We start from the raw sequence: 15,194 nt of genomic DNA, 5'->3' as shown, positions 1-15,194 counted from the left end.
AATATGCACACATAGTATCCAAGCTTAAAAGAATTGCTACCCAAGGGTAGATGGGAGAAGGTAATTCATAACTATGATGGCAGTGTATCTGGCACCACTGTGGATTTCCTGTTTTCTCCCTCTGTTGGTGGGAGAGTGCTTCAGGAGCTGGGAGATTATGGACAGAGAGAGAAAGGGGAACTGGGAGAGAAAGAGAGAGATCAGTTCAGAGCCAACAAGAAGAAACACATTTAGGCAGAACTACTAACCTGCCATCACCATTAACACACACACACACACACACACACATATGCACGCACGCACAGATCTAGAATTTACTAGATGGAAGCCTTGCTCAATACAGTGTTTTTGTCATACAGATTCAGATAAAAAATTGATTTGATTATTTATAAATAAAGCTGTTTTTGCTTTACTTTGAGTTATTTTTTCTAATTGTGTTCTTTCATGGCGAATTTCCCCTTTATTTTTGTAATGCTCACCAAGTGCTTCTTCATTTGCTTTAATGTTAACACAGGAGGCTTCATTTCATTTGCCACTAAATCTCTTTCGGTATCCAGTTAGCTTTATAGATCATCTAAGAAAACCTATTTAGATAACATGAGGCTAGCCATAAATTTCCAATACAAATTGTTTCCTCTTCTTCAGATTCGACTTAGATGTGTTAACTGGCATTTCAGTCTGTTGCCTTCTTTCAAACTTAGAAAAAATAGTGAAAAAGAGCTTAACTGTTGAGGAGAAATTAGAAATGAATTTCAAAACTTCATTTTATTATTCCCTAAAAATGGTACGCAGTAAGACTGCAATATAAAGAACACCAGGTGAAGCAGATTCTGAGAAAAGGGTGAACTAATTGAAGGAGACACCAGAGCATTCTGCAGTTCAGAGCTATCAATGCAGGTGGCATGCCAAAATGAGCTACATAAAGGGTCCTTTGCAGGGGGGCGTATTGATTCTCTCTGTCAATGACACTTCAGTTCATGAGCAGTTGGTGCATCTGTTTCATGATCATTTCTTTCCTTTTTGCAGTGCTGGTTGTTCTTAAATAAATTTGCATTTATTTTGGAAAGACAGGCCTCACAGCTTAGTTTATGTTCATTGTACTTGCTGCTGCCAAAAAGAGGGGATTGTAAAGGGGCTGTGAAATAATTTTCTCCTTTCTTTCCTCTTATTCTGTGTTTACAAATTAAATCAGGGGCTAGCATTTGGGAGATGGAAATGGGATTTCCCAAAGCGTAGGGTGACCTTAATGGACAAAGTAAAAGAATAAGTTGCCCTGATCTACTAATTTCACACAAGCCATTTTGTTTATTCTCTCCCTATCAACCAAAGGGCATGTGTAACTCTCCATAGCTCCTAGGAACTTTGGAAATATGAATGGTTTAAAAATTACCTCATAAAACACGTAAGGATTTAGTAAACATGCACAATGATTCCAAAGGATTTGTGTCATATTCAATTACTTAGTTCTGTTACTTAATGGGCTTTAAAATTAGCTTTAGAAGATAATTACTCATAGCCGAATGTTAATTGAATAACAGATGCTAAAAAATGTAAAAATCAGTAAACTGCATAACAGGTTTTTATATCCAAATAATTAAAAAGAATAAAAACTGTAGAAATAAATTATATTGTAAATTTATTTAAATAATCACAGCATTTCAGACTGTGAAGGCCCCTTAGCCATGCTCATCTTGTCAATTCACCATCTTTCTTCAGTACTCTTGGCTTTTGGTATTTCATTTGAACTCTATCAGGAATTAAGAGGAAATTCACTAACATTCAAGAGACATGCCTTGCACTTTAGAACACGTCAAAATGTTAAAAAGTGATTTCCATATGTTGATCTCTGTTTTACCTTTTGAAACAACACTATGTTTTACTTGACAATTCTTCAAGAGTATTAGGGTAGCTCATAACTGCCTCTACTATATGTTTATTCTACATCTGACTTTTATTTCTCTTCAAACTTCTTGGGAAGATTATTTGGATTATAATTTTCTATGTATATTTTTGTGGGCTCTTGATCCTTTGAAGGCACAATTATAATCTTTTCATATCTATACAAATCAGAAAATACATGCCAAAGCAAATTGAACTATAGTGTTTCATAAAATGTAACCTAGGCTTAGTCTGTGTTCTTCCTTGTTTTAACAGGTTTTAAAAACAGATCTCGAAAAGAAAAAGCAAACCATGGACAAACTCCGCTCACTCAACCAAGATCTTCTTTCGACACTGAAAAATACATTAGTGGCCCAAAAAATGGAAGCATGGCTAGACAACTTTGCCCAGCGCTGGGATAATTTAGTCCAAAAACTTGAAAAGAGTTCAGCACAGGTTAGTGATAATAATTAACCTAAGATAAGTTATCCTTGAGGTTTTTGGAATCTGCATTGAGAGCAATTCTGTAATCCTATAAAGGATGTCACTGGATTAGTCTTTGCCAAGTATTCATTGAGTAAAAACGTGGCTCTCTTGGTTATTGGAGAATGTGGGAGGGGTGGAGGAGTGAGTACCTAGTTACTGTCTTAGAGAGTAATCTCTTCCAGTTCAATGGGAATGAGGATCTGGGTGACTTACAGCAGTCAACAAAATGCTAGGGAACTGTGTCATCACACTCTAACCCCAAATCACAGATTCCTGGAACAGTGAGGGCCATTAGTTGACCTCTTCATTTTACGTATGAGAAAATAAAATTTAGGGAGGAAAAGTGAGTTGTTAAAGGAAGGTTAGTGATGAGAGCAGGGCTAGGGTCCTTTGATTTCACTGAAGACCTCTTTCAGTTAGTACAGGTGTGGATGTAATCATTGGACTTTCTACCATAGACTATTGATTCATAAAATCATGAATGTGGGTTAGTTACCCTAACAAATACTGTAGATTAGGAAAACACCTAAGTTATACGTGTAGTGTCATAATGCAGTTTTATGTTAAGAATTTTTCAAGTTTTCATATTTTTTTAAATGGGGCATTTTAAAAATAGAAACATTTATTGTCTGTTATGGTTAGGTATTAGAGTCATGGGTAGTCTTTCAAAATATTAACATTATGTATAATAGTATGAGCATATTATGCAATATTGTTTTGCATTATAGAAGCTAATTTTTGCTAATTGGTCACAGTTTATAGCTCAATGCACCATACACACATCTCTATTAAAGCCACATTCAATAGCTCTAGGCACTGTTGTGAGACAGTGCAGGGAATTTTTTTTTGAGACTTGACATCTGATAAATGGCACTTAGGGAAGATTTGTTAAAAGATGAAGAAATGAAATTTGAAGTAGTGCTTCCAAAGATATAATTTAAGAAAAAATGATTAGCCAACATATATGATTTTGAATCACAGTTCAATCCTCCTTTTAAAATCAAATTTATATTTAAAATTTAAAATGTGAAGACTCTCAGTTACAGACATTTTTCATGCAGTCATTGGGCAGTGATAAAAATTCCATTGACTATATTTTTAGCGGTTACTTGATCCAATAGTGATTTTACCACCAGATCATCATTCCTCTTATTATATGTGACCTGACCATGGATACTTTGCATTGCTGTTGGCATTTATGTAGTAAATATGTGAGACATTAGAAAATGTTATTTTTTTTAAACCAACAGTGATATCATTCCAATATGTACCCACTGGTTCCATAGACTATTGTTGCTATAAAATGGTCAGTTACCACGTTAAGAATGATTGGCATTATGTGATAAAGATATTTTGAAATGTGTTCCTTTGAAAGGATTATTTATGAAGATATAACTGTTAACAATAATACCTTCTCATTCACTTCTACTATCTGCAGTGGTTTTCCAAACTTCAGTCTACATTATAATTACCTGGGAAATTGATTAAAATTCAGAGTCCTAGATACTTGCTCAGGAAATCTTATCCAGTAGGCTAGTAATCTACATGCCACCTTTGATATAGTCTGCAGAACATATTTTTTTTTAAAAAAACATAGAATTATTAAGACAATGGCACATATGCCAGTCCCCACATTCTGGTGTTCCTCATTGCTGCCTGAAATGGTGAGAATGGAGACCTTTCTAGCAATGCAGTATTTAAATATTCTGTGGAATGAGAATTTTGTGCATCTAATCAAAATCTTACTGATTATTCTAGTTGGTAAAAAACAAACAAAAACACCTTAGAAGCCTTATTTTTAATGCCCTAAACGTTATGAGACTATCACCTAGGGAAACTTACTTAACCTCATATTTTTGAACTTTTCAAAATCTATGATAAAACATGACTAGCTTTGGTTTGTATAATTCTTTATAAAATGATGTCCAACATACATTACAACATGTATCAGCTCTCCTTGCTCACTGGGATATGCTGAGGATAAAATGAAACCATAGACATGAAAGCATTTTGAGAAAAAAAACGGTGCTCTTGATATGCAAAGGATACTATTTTATGAGTCTGGAGGGCTTGTTATAGTTCACTATGATTTAAAAAAATTATTTTAAAATTCTTTTACACTCCTATACCAGACAAGAATCAGGTAAATGGACTTATATGAGCAAGTTGCTTTTTAGGACACTAAACTTGAGTCTTTCTTAAACTCACACCTCAGTTTTTACTCATGGGTTTTTCCCCAAAATGCCCTATCATAGGCCCAATTCAAATCATTGCTGGAGGGTTTAGGGCTTTTAGGAATATAACAAGGAAAGTACCCAGGGAAAGAGGAATTAAAAGGAGATAAAGAGAGTGAACAAAGAAATAGTGTCTTATAACTAAAAAAATAAAAAAGCCATTGATTTTCTTTCTCACCTGTCAGATTGAACTTGATCCAAATAGTGTAAGAATTCCAAGATTGTTGGGGTTAAGGTTGTGACTTTGAAGAACAAAGCTCATTTGTATGTATATTTTCTAGCATGCTTGTCAGGGGAAACAATAGTCCTATTAATGACATGATACACTCGGTCTCTTAAAACTACTTTAAAATGATTGTTATAAGAATGAGCAACGTTCTGGTAATGGTTAAAATCCAGTAGGATGTAGGAATTGTGACTGAGATGACAAGGCAGCTGATTGTGCTCATATAAAGAACATCATGTGCCTGAAATTTTGACTGCTATTCAGGTCAAGGCTTTGAGGGATTTTGACCTCATGAAACACTAGCATGGCAAGAGATCAAAACATGAAAAAAATGAACTGTGAGGGCTGCTCTCTTGCATTTCAAAGTCAGATTTGGCTTGAATAATACCTAGTCACAAGCTGAGGATGCTTAAGTTGATGAGAAGGGAGCCTCAGAAAATAGAAGTACTTTCTATTTCCAGAAGTTAAAAAGGATAATAGCCCTTGCTATATGGAGTCTTAAAATGAGAAAAGAGAGCCAATGAAGTATACCCTGGATTGACTTATTTAAATACTCAAATGACCCTTTGTTTCCTCCACATTTTTTAATAAATGTGCTTGTTGAAATTTGCTGTGACCCTGATGGACACATTTTTATTTAGATTATAATTAAGGAATACAATAGTCAGAAACATTATAGTTAATACTTCAAACTTAAATATAATTTCAATGATTTGAAATAACTTTTCTCCATTTAACTGAAATCATAGTATACTGTGGAAAGGGGATATTTTTCATTTGCTTTATAATTTATTATGGTAATTTATGTTAAACTTAGTATCAGGTGTTTAGATGTAAGAACATATCCATCTACATAAGTCCAAAAGTTATGTAGTCTTCTGATTTTTTTTTTTAACAGAGTAAATTTTCTTCTTTGCCAGGAATAAGGAATGTTCTATAACTTACATAAGTTTATAGATCTTATTCCCATTTTATCAGTATTTTGCTATATTCCTAATGACCATTTTGCAATGTTTTAGACTACAAGCACAAATATCTTAAAGATAAAATTAAACTCAGAATTCCCCTCCCCTGGAACATGAAAGTTTGTGTTTATGCTGTGTATGTCTGTGTCTATATTCATGGATGCCCAAATGGAGAAAATGATCATTGGGTGTGAATATATGTATTCTATAATATTTAGGTTGTACTGAGAGTTTAAAAACTCCTGCCAGAGATGTGAGTAATGTAAAAGATGGCTGAAGATAATAAGCTAGTGGTTTTCATAATTCCAGAAATACAAATAGAGAGATACAAATGCATTAAGATGAAAATGTCTGTATTTGCTTTTCTTTTCTGAGTTCTTTCTCATTTTTAATTTTCTTTAAATTTTTGGGGGGTGGTGATTAGGTAGGTTTGTTTATTTGTTTGTTTGTTTATTTTAATGGAAGTACTGGGGATTGAACCCGCGACCTTGAGCTTGCTAAGCACACAGTCTACCACTGACTTATGCCTTCCCCCTCATTTTCATTTTTCAGAAATCCTTGTTTTTATTTTCCATAAAATACTTACATGCACATTCTGACTGTACCCATTCTCAAAGCATTACTTTGTAGACCTACTGACACATGAAATATAGTTAGAATCGGCTTGCATTGCATCTTTTTGCCAATGATTTTAATTAAAAATACTCTAAGGCCTTTCAGTTGACAACCCTTTTCAGTGGTTCCTGAAAGCTAAGTCTGATCAGCCTTGCTGCTAATTAAAAAAAAAAATTAAGGTTTTATTAAAAAATCTAGAATTAAAATAAAATGTCCTCATTATTTTAGGTTTTTATTTTATTTAATTCATGGACTAACCATCTTGAGTTTTAGAGAATATTTTGGTTAATTGCTTAGGTCAAAGGTTTGATTAGAAAATTTCCAAGTTATAGCTCAAATAAACTTGGGAATTAACTGTATCCTTTTGGTACCTTCAACTAAAGTAGATGTTGGAGGACGGACCTCATGTGTGTCAGTGCAATTGGTTTTGTGTTGTAAATTAATTTTTCTACAACAACATAAATTGTTGTAGGCACTGAAAATTTAAGATACTAGAGCTAAGTTAACTCTTGAACTCTCTCATTACTAATTTATAAAATGAAACGTTTGGTCTAGGAAGATCTCTGTAGTATCCTTCCAGTGCTGAATGTTTATGATACATTTCTCTTTGCTTGAAATTTTATGTAAAACTCTGGAGTAATTACTGAAGAGATTCCAAATATCTCTGCAATATCAACCTCAGAGTCAGCTGGAAGATGATAATAAAAATAAAATTCTCTTCCTATTCAAAGAGGACTGACTTCTGAAGTAGTTACATTTCACTCATCAAGAGGATGTAATTAAAAAACTATGAAGATAAAATATTCAGCATCTGTATGATAAATCTGTTGTCTACTGACAATAAATGAAATAACACATCAAAAAATACAGGTTTTATTTTTTTCTGTATACTTGATAATCTGCATCCCTGGTTAACTGCTTCTTGCAGGTAGTGTGTCGAGGATGGTCAGGTGGATGAGAAAAAAATAAATTTCACACAGTTGCTCAAATTTTGTGTTCAATATGAATCCTGAAGCCAGCATGTATCTCTTTCTGACAATTTGTACGAAACAGAATTTGAAGTGAGGGACAAAATATATAAAATTAAACAGAGTTTTATAGAATAAATCTTCTTCATTATCATATAATGTATTTCAAATAGGAGAATGGCTTCTTTTATGATATCTTTTGAATATTGACTCTAATGGTGCCCATGGTTCCAAAGTCAGTATCTATTCAAGAAGTTATATTGCCTTACTATCAAAACAGGATGGTAATTGATATTACAATTTAGTTACCAAGCCTCTCTCATGAACTTGAGCACTCCTTGTGTGCTACACCTAGCTCTGGTAATTCATCTGCACTTGCTGGTGAGATAGAGCGTTTTAAAGCCTTTTGATTAATAACTCAGCTTCCTTCGTGAGCACCTGATCTTTTACCCCACGTTTCTCATGAAGTTCATCGTATAAATCCTTTCTGTTGTTTAGAATTGTAAATCCTTACACCATCAGATATTTGTGCCCTGTGCTTCCATGCCTGCCAAGATAGTTTTAAGGGCAGCTACCAATTATCAGCTAAAGCTGTTGCTATGATTATGCAGTATGTTTTAAACTGTGGAACTGCAATGGCTCCATACCCACTAAAAATCAGTGATCATGCTAAAGTTATATATGTATAAAGAACACAGCAAAAAGCTTTGATCCACAGTGGTCAACCTGATTGTAATTTTTAAAATTCAGGTGTATTTCATTTGATTGGTTTTGCACAGAATTAATTATAGTTTATGAAGAGTTAAAGGTCATTAAAAGATTGTCCTATGCCATTCTCTGTATATTCAGTCTTCTTCTGACTATCTGTATGGTTGTGTATGTAAACACACACCTGGTTACACCACTTTAAGGAAAGTCACCGTTCAGAAATCTGAACATGTGTAGCAGCCTGGTATAGAAGCTACTATCAGTTGGATGAACAAACAATCAGACTTGGATTTATAGCTCTGCTCTGCCACTTACAAGTTGTATCTACCTGAAATTTTTACCTCTCATCTATAAAATGGGAATATATTAGTACTTATTATCAGGGCCATTGTGAGATAATGACAGCTACCACTTCTTGTGATTTTACTGCAGGTACTATTTTGAGTATTTTAAGATAATGAATGCAGGCACGTAGCATAATGCCTGGAACATGCAAAGAGCTCCTTAACTGGTAGTTATTATTGTAAATATTAGTATTTTGATAATAATAAAGTTATAATAGATAAATTAGGTAACTCATTCTCTGTAAGTTGAATCTCTTTTAGTAAGTTTGTAAAAAATGTTCAAATAGTAGAATATCTCACAATGCCAGAAGTAGAAATCTCTAACCCCAAAGAACTTACAAAGCAAGAATATTTAAATAATTAAGTGGAAAATTAAAAGAAGCAACTAAGAATACAGGCTAAAATGACAGAAAAATAACAGCACAAATTTAATTTAAAATGTAGGAACAGGTGATAAATAGTAGTTGCCACTGAGAAACTGGATGCAGTGGTAGAAAAGAAATACTTCCTTTCTTTGTATGTTCTTTTATATTCTTCAGATGTATATTTTTCAACAAATGAAAGAGAAATGTGTAAGAAAGATTTTCATTGTTTGAGAACAGCTTGGCTTTTCTAAACCTACCCAAATTATACAACCTTACTGCAAGAAGATGTATACCCTAGAACTATCAAGATACTGGGCAAATGCTCTTCCAGTTATTCTCACTATAGGAAAAATGATTTTTTTTTTTTTTTGAAATTAACGTATGTCACCTTATGTGTAAGAAGGTTTAGTAAGGAATAATTCATGACTTTTCTCTGAACTTTTTAATGGTTATTACTAGTATGTATCAAGAGGGCACTTATTGTGTTCAGACATAAGTTAGTTCTTGCAACCAGGAAGGGCTACATATTTTGTGAGGCTCAATAGAAAATGAATATACAGGAATTCTTGTTCAAAAATTGTTAAGAATTTCAAGAGGGTGACAGCAGAGCATGAAACCAAGTATGGGGTCCTTTGGAGTGGCAGGGGTGATGACAGAAGTTGCACACCCATGAAGCTGGCCTTGTTTGCAACACCCTGGGGAGAGATGTATTATCATTCTTATTTTACATATGTAAGAAAGAAATCAAAGCTTTGAGCCGGCAACCAACGTGACCCCAAGGTTACAGGATGTGAACTGTGGACCTGGTGTTTGAGAATTGTGGAGCCTAGCTCAGAGACCTCCACTTTTAATCACTGTAAGAGGAACTAGTTTCCAAACCCGAAGACAAATAATTCTGAACTAACTCTTTTCCATTTTTACTGGCTAGTTAACTGACAGATCAAGGGAATAGCATTTAAAAGCAAATATATTGAAGACATTTGAAAGTCATTTCCAGAATATTCATAATCAAAATGGAGAAGGTGACTGAATGAGTTTAGTTACGTAGATTCAAAGTTTGTTGAACATAGCTCAAAGTACAATATATTCTAATTTTGACTCTTCCCTATTCAATATTTTAATGATGACATTAAGTCATTCTTAGCATGTTTTCTAATATCTTAATTTTTAATATATTTGGCTGACATAATTCCATAATTCCAAAGATACATAAGAATGATAATCTTAAAACAATTTGAAAAAAGTTTTGAAAATTTTTCTCTGCTTAACAAAACAACATTTTGCAGAAAATGTCTTATTGTAGAAAGCTGGAAAATGGAAAGAATACAGAAATATAGAGGCCGTAATAGAAATATCTGCTTTCTCTGCCAAAAAAATAACCAGTAGTTTATATCTTGCATTGTTTAGTCAGTACTAAGATGTAACCATTTTCCAGTAACATTGAAGATATTTAAAACATGTCCAATACTTTATCATGTGCATGTGCTATGATGTATTTAAACCATCACCTATCCAATATTTTACTGTTAAAAATGATCCTATGAACAGGGATAGAAGTTATACGCAGCCTATAGCATCGAAATAAATTTAAATGTTAAGATACTGGCTGAGGCAGATTTGGTTTTATAACATATAAAAAGAAACTTCCTTGATTACTATATATTCAGTGCATGTGATTATTTTGCGTACTTGTATTTTTCATATGGAACTCACCTTGTATCACAATTATTTGTGTCGTTGTTACCTTCACTGCTATACTGTGAGATCCCTGAAAATAGAGATTCATTCCATTGTATTCATTTCTGGATATCCTGCAGTGATACATATTGAATAGATGCTGGAATTTAATTGAAACATTGTGATTCAGCTGCTGAATAACTTAGGCAATTTTAGATTACCTTAATTGAATGTGATGTCCAAAGCCAGAAAACCTAGGTTTTGGAGCACCAGTCAGGCTAAATCTAATTCTAGCAAATACTTGGTATTATAGAACTTGGAAATAAGATTTATCAGAATCCTGCTTATCAAGCTTCTGGTGTTTAAGACTGTCAGGTAGAAACAGTATTCACCTTACTCTGTGTTGGTGCAGGATTCAAAAGAAATTTTAAATGAATGAAGTCATAATAATGCAGGATTCGACTAGGTGTAAAGATCTTTGCCAATGGGAAAATTTGCTGCCAAACTCAGGAAGGAGTTGTGTGCTTCAGGGAGTAGTGAATCCTGTACTAAGTAGGAGGTTATACTAAATGACCTCCATAATCCCTTCCTGTCTATATTTTTAATGACTCAAATGCATAATTAAATGTTTACAGTCAATAACTAAAGGCCATGGGGAAATCTAGTACATGACCAATTGTTTTTTATTCTAATTATATAGGGTAGGTGTTTAACGTAATTATTAATTTGTTATATATAACAAATTATACCCTATATTTACAGGGTCACTGCACAGTTGTTTTGTTTTTTATTCATCCCAAAGGAAATGAACTAGTATTTTCAAATACAGTGCAGTGATGATTATAGTATAGAAAATAACAGATCCACATCTACTATTATTTTGTTAAAAATTATTGGTTTTTTTTCTTTCTCATAAGGTTTGCTATATTCTTAGATGTCTTTTCTGTTTACCATCCATAGGGACATCTATCCAATTTCATGATAATTATCAATGAGAAAATATTGTAACATTTCAGAATTTAATTTCACAGCCAGATATTCAGTAGCACAAATATTCCATAACATTAGAACTGCAAAAAATCACTTTGTGTTTTCAGAATCTCTGCATTCTGGTGCCTGCACATACAAAAGTAGAGATTTTCCATCTGAATGATATTTTCTTTAAGCCATCATTGTATACAAAAAAGCTTTGTTTATGGTTAAAAAATAGTACTCTGAAAAAATTAAATGCCCTTGGAATCCTACTTAAAAATTATATTTTATTTTTGGTGAAAAGTAAACTGAATTTTATCATGTAATTGTCATTTTGTGTTGAGTACAGTTAGGTCTGAGGTTATATCTTAAACATTTTTTGAAACTATGTTACCTTCTACTTTCATTTTGGAATAACTTGTCAATGAATTATATAATTATTATTTGATGCTTAGTGATTGATTCTGAATAATCAATCTATGGAGATCTTAGAGAAGATAAAACCCGTAATTAATACATATAGAAACTCAGTATCTCTTTTTTGATGTCCTTTTTTTTTTTTTTCTTAACTGTTTAGGCTATTTGGAAGTCCTATGGCCTTGATGTATATAAAGATGTGGTTTGCACAAAGGGTAGCACTTTAAATTGCGTTTGTCAAAAGCAATTTTTTGCATAAGACATCATGACACAGAATTTCAGTACTACATGTCAGTTGCTATCTGAAAGCTGGAATAATACCTGAGGCTTCCCTGATTTCCCCCCATTGAGGAAATCAGTCATCATGTATGAGGTGGAAAGGGTCCCCCACACCCTTTCTGTACCTCTTAGCAAGTTCAGGAAAATCAGTAAAACTAATCTTGTCCCCAATCAGATCCCTGTCTACGTGTATATTAAGTACCTATTATAAGTGGATCCAATGCAGGCCTATTCTGGTCTCCTTGGAAATAGATCTTCTGAAAAATTTTGATTAATGGAAGAGTAATGATTAACATCATAGGAGGTAATTTTTCACTTGTAATAATGGGAGGACTGTGAGACCAAGAATTGGTTAAGGCAGGAGGGTATCTCAATGCCTCTGTACTAAGGTGATGGCCTCTTACAACTCAGGTCGCAAATCATATTATTCCAAGAGTGATGATCTGTGGCTAAAAAATCTATTTAAAGCCTAAACACAAGGTTAGTGTGATTCTAAACCAAAAGGAATGGAATGCTAATTTTGGATACTCAGGTATTTTAACATATTCACTAATTTAAGTCAATCTAGAGTAATCTCTTTTTAGCATTTGAATAACATTCAGCTTAAATGTATTTCTGGACTAGTAGGCACTCTGAGTTAACGTTTTATTGTAATTTTAAAGGACATGTCAGTTATTTGATTAAAAAGTCATTTATTATAGAGTTCAAATAATTTTGTTTAAAAATTTATGGACTATAAATAATCACCAAATACAATAACTGAAGAAGCATTCAAAAAAGAATTTAATAAACATGTACAATGTGCCAAGCAATGAAGTTGCAAAATTTACATTCACATTGTGAACACTTTAAACAGCATGTCTAATTAAATGTCAGAAAGACATCCTAAGTTTTTATCCTTTGCCCCCTTTATTTCCCATAGCTTGACCAATAAATTGAAGAGGTGCTAAGTTTACTTCTGGATTTGAGATTACTTTCCTTTGTGATTTCAGTCAACATAACTTAAGTCAGATAAAACAATTTGATTTGAGTTCAATATGGTGCTATTTTGATCTGAAGGTCAATTTACCAACAAGCAGGAACAGTTTCTCATTATTTTCCTTCACCACTCCAAGCAATCTTTATTGAAGTCTTTCAAGCAATGTGTGACCTCTGTTTCAATACTTCTTGCAGATTTCACAGGCTGTCACCACCACTCAGCCATCACTAACACAGACAACTGTAATGGAAACGGTAACTATGGTGACCACAAGGGAACAGATCCTGGTAAAGCATGCTCAAGAGGAACTTCCACCACCACCTCCCCAAAAGAAGAGGCAGATTATTGTGGATTCTGAAATTAGGAAAAGGTGAGAGGATTTTACTCATGGCTTTATCCTTAAGCAAAGAGTAATTGTTAAGCAGGAAAACTCATTTACAGCTGTTTTGACAGCTGCATTTTTACTTAAACAGTATTTCCAGAAGCCTCAGGTGCCTATAGTGTCAGTTAAATTAGTGAGACAAATTATGAAGTAAGTTTTAAAATTTTCCCAAGGAGTTCCTATCCCGATGAAAGCTGTATGCTTAATAGAGATACTATTTTCTGGATTGAAAGAAGAAACCACAAGTGATAAACTGCCATGGATGCATTTTATCCTGAAAGTTTCTATTCTTTCTTTTTTCTTATAAAGAGCCTGCTTGTTCAGTGCCTACTTTTGTATTAAATGCCTTTCTCCAGTAATGGAACGGACATTTTCAGGAAGAAGTACACCTATAATAGACGAGATCCATTCTGTTAGTTTATGAGAACATAATGTCTCAATCTGCGCATCCTAAATCAGGAGTAATTACAGAACAGATTTCCTATTCTTTTACATTTATAAAGTCTTATCTTGAAGGTGTTAGAATTTTTAACTGATCTTTTTTGTGGATATTCTCAACTAGACATTGTAGATAAGTTAGGTGTTATGTAAATCATTAGGTATATTAAAATGCTGGGAATATAATTTCGTAAATACAAAGGCTAGCTTGAAAATCATAAAAATGGTACAAGTTCATTTTCATTCCAATTAGATTAGGAAAGAACATGAAAATCTGCCTTATGTGTATACGCAGCATATGTTTAGGAACACAAGGAACACTTGACATTAGAATTTGCACATACAGGACTAGGGAAGCGGGGGAAGAACACGTACATAAAAATAGCATGTCAGATGTTCTAGGCAAAGGAAGAAACACCTTGAGAAGTTATTCAAGTACCTTATTTGGGACTTTCAATACTTCCATGTTAATCCATGACTTAAAACCTACTTTCGTAATTCCATAGTAAACCATGGGGCCTTTCTCCCTGGACAAAGCTGCTTGGCTAAGTGAATGAACCCTCTTGTCCAGGGCTCAGCAAACTAAAGCCTGCAGGCTCAATCTAGCCTGTTACCAGTTTTTGTATGGTTCGTGAGGTAAGAACTTTTTTCACATTTTTAAATGGTTGAAAAAAATCAATAGAAGAATATTTTGTGACATGGGAAAATGATCTGAGATTCAAAGATCCGTGTCCACAAATAAGGTTTTATCGAAACATAGTCAGATGCCTTCATGTATGTCTCGCCTGTGGTTGCTCTCCCATCACAAAGGCACAGTTGGGTAGTTGTAACAGAGCCTAAAACATTTACTGTCTGGCTCCTTACAGAAAGAGTTTACTGAGCCTTATTGTAATCAAATGATTCTCAATATCTTTGAATATAGGCATTCTATTTGGGACAGTAACTTCCAAGGACCCTACTCATGACAGTAGTTCACATTTTAACATTTACTGATAGAGAAAGAACATGACAGCAAAAATAAATCAGTAACACTCTTGATGAATTTGCTTTTTATTAATCTTAATAGCATGGATATTAATTTGATGCCTTGAAAATGAGTTTACAGACAATGCTTAGTGGGCACATGGATTTATGGATCCTTTGCAACGACCTAACAGCTCTCCAGCAATCTCCCAAGCAGAGCAATATGGAAACCTAGTTGACTTACCCTCCTAACGTGTTGAGGGCCCTATCCTAATACAGATATTAGCCGAGCAAGTTG

At 33.7% G+C, this 15,194-nt stretch overlaps 1 protein-coding gene across 8 annotated transcripts in view; it reads left to right on the top strand.

Annotated features, from left to right (window-relative positions):
- The window catches only part of DMD (dystrophin), a 1,840,970-nt gene that overhangs the window by 573,967 nt on the left and 1,251,809 nt on the right, over positions 1–15,194 (top strand). For all 8 annotated transcript variants that reach the window (XM_045507265.2, XM_045507267.2, XM_045507235.2 and 5 more), the window contains 2 exons: positions 2,155–2,334; positions 13,308–13,483. In XM_045507265.2, coding sequence (XP_045363221.2) covers positions 2,155–2,334; positions 13,308–13,483 — 356 coding nt within the window. The remainder of the gene's footprint in view (positions 1–2,154; positions 2,335–13,307; positions 13,484–15,194) is intronic.

This window comes from Camelus bactrianus, chromosome X (genome assembly GCF_048773025.1).
Source record: "Camelus bactrianus isolate YW-2024 breed Bactrian camel chromosome X, ASM4877302v1, whole genome shotgun sequence".
Taxonomy (NCBI): Eukaryota; Metazoa; Chordata; class Mammalia; order Artiodactyla; family Camelidae; genus Camelus; species Camelus bactrianus.
Note: the sequence above shows the minus strand (reverse complement) of the source record. Positions and strands in the feature narration are given on the sequence as shown.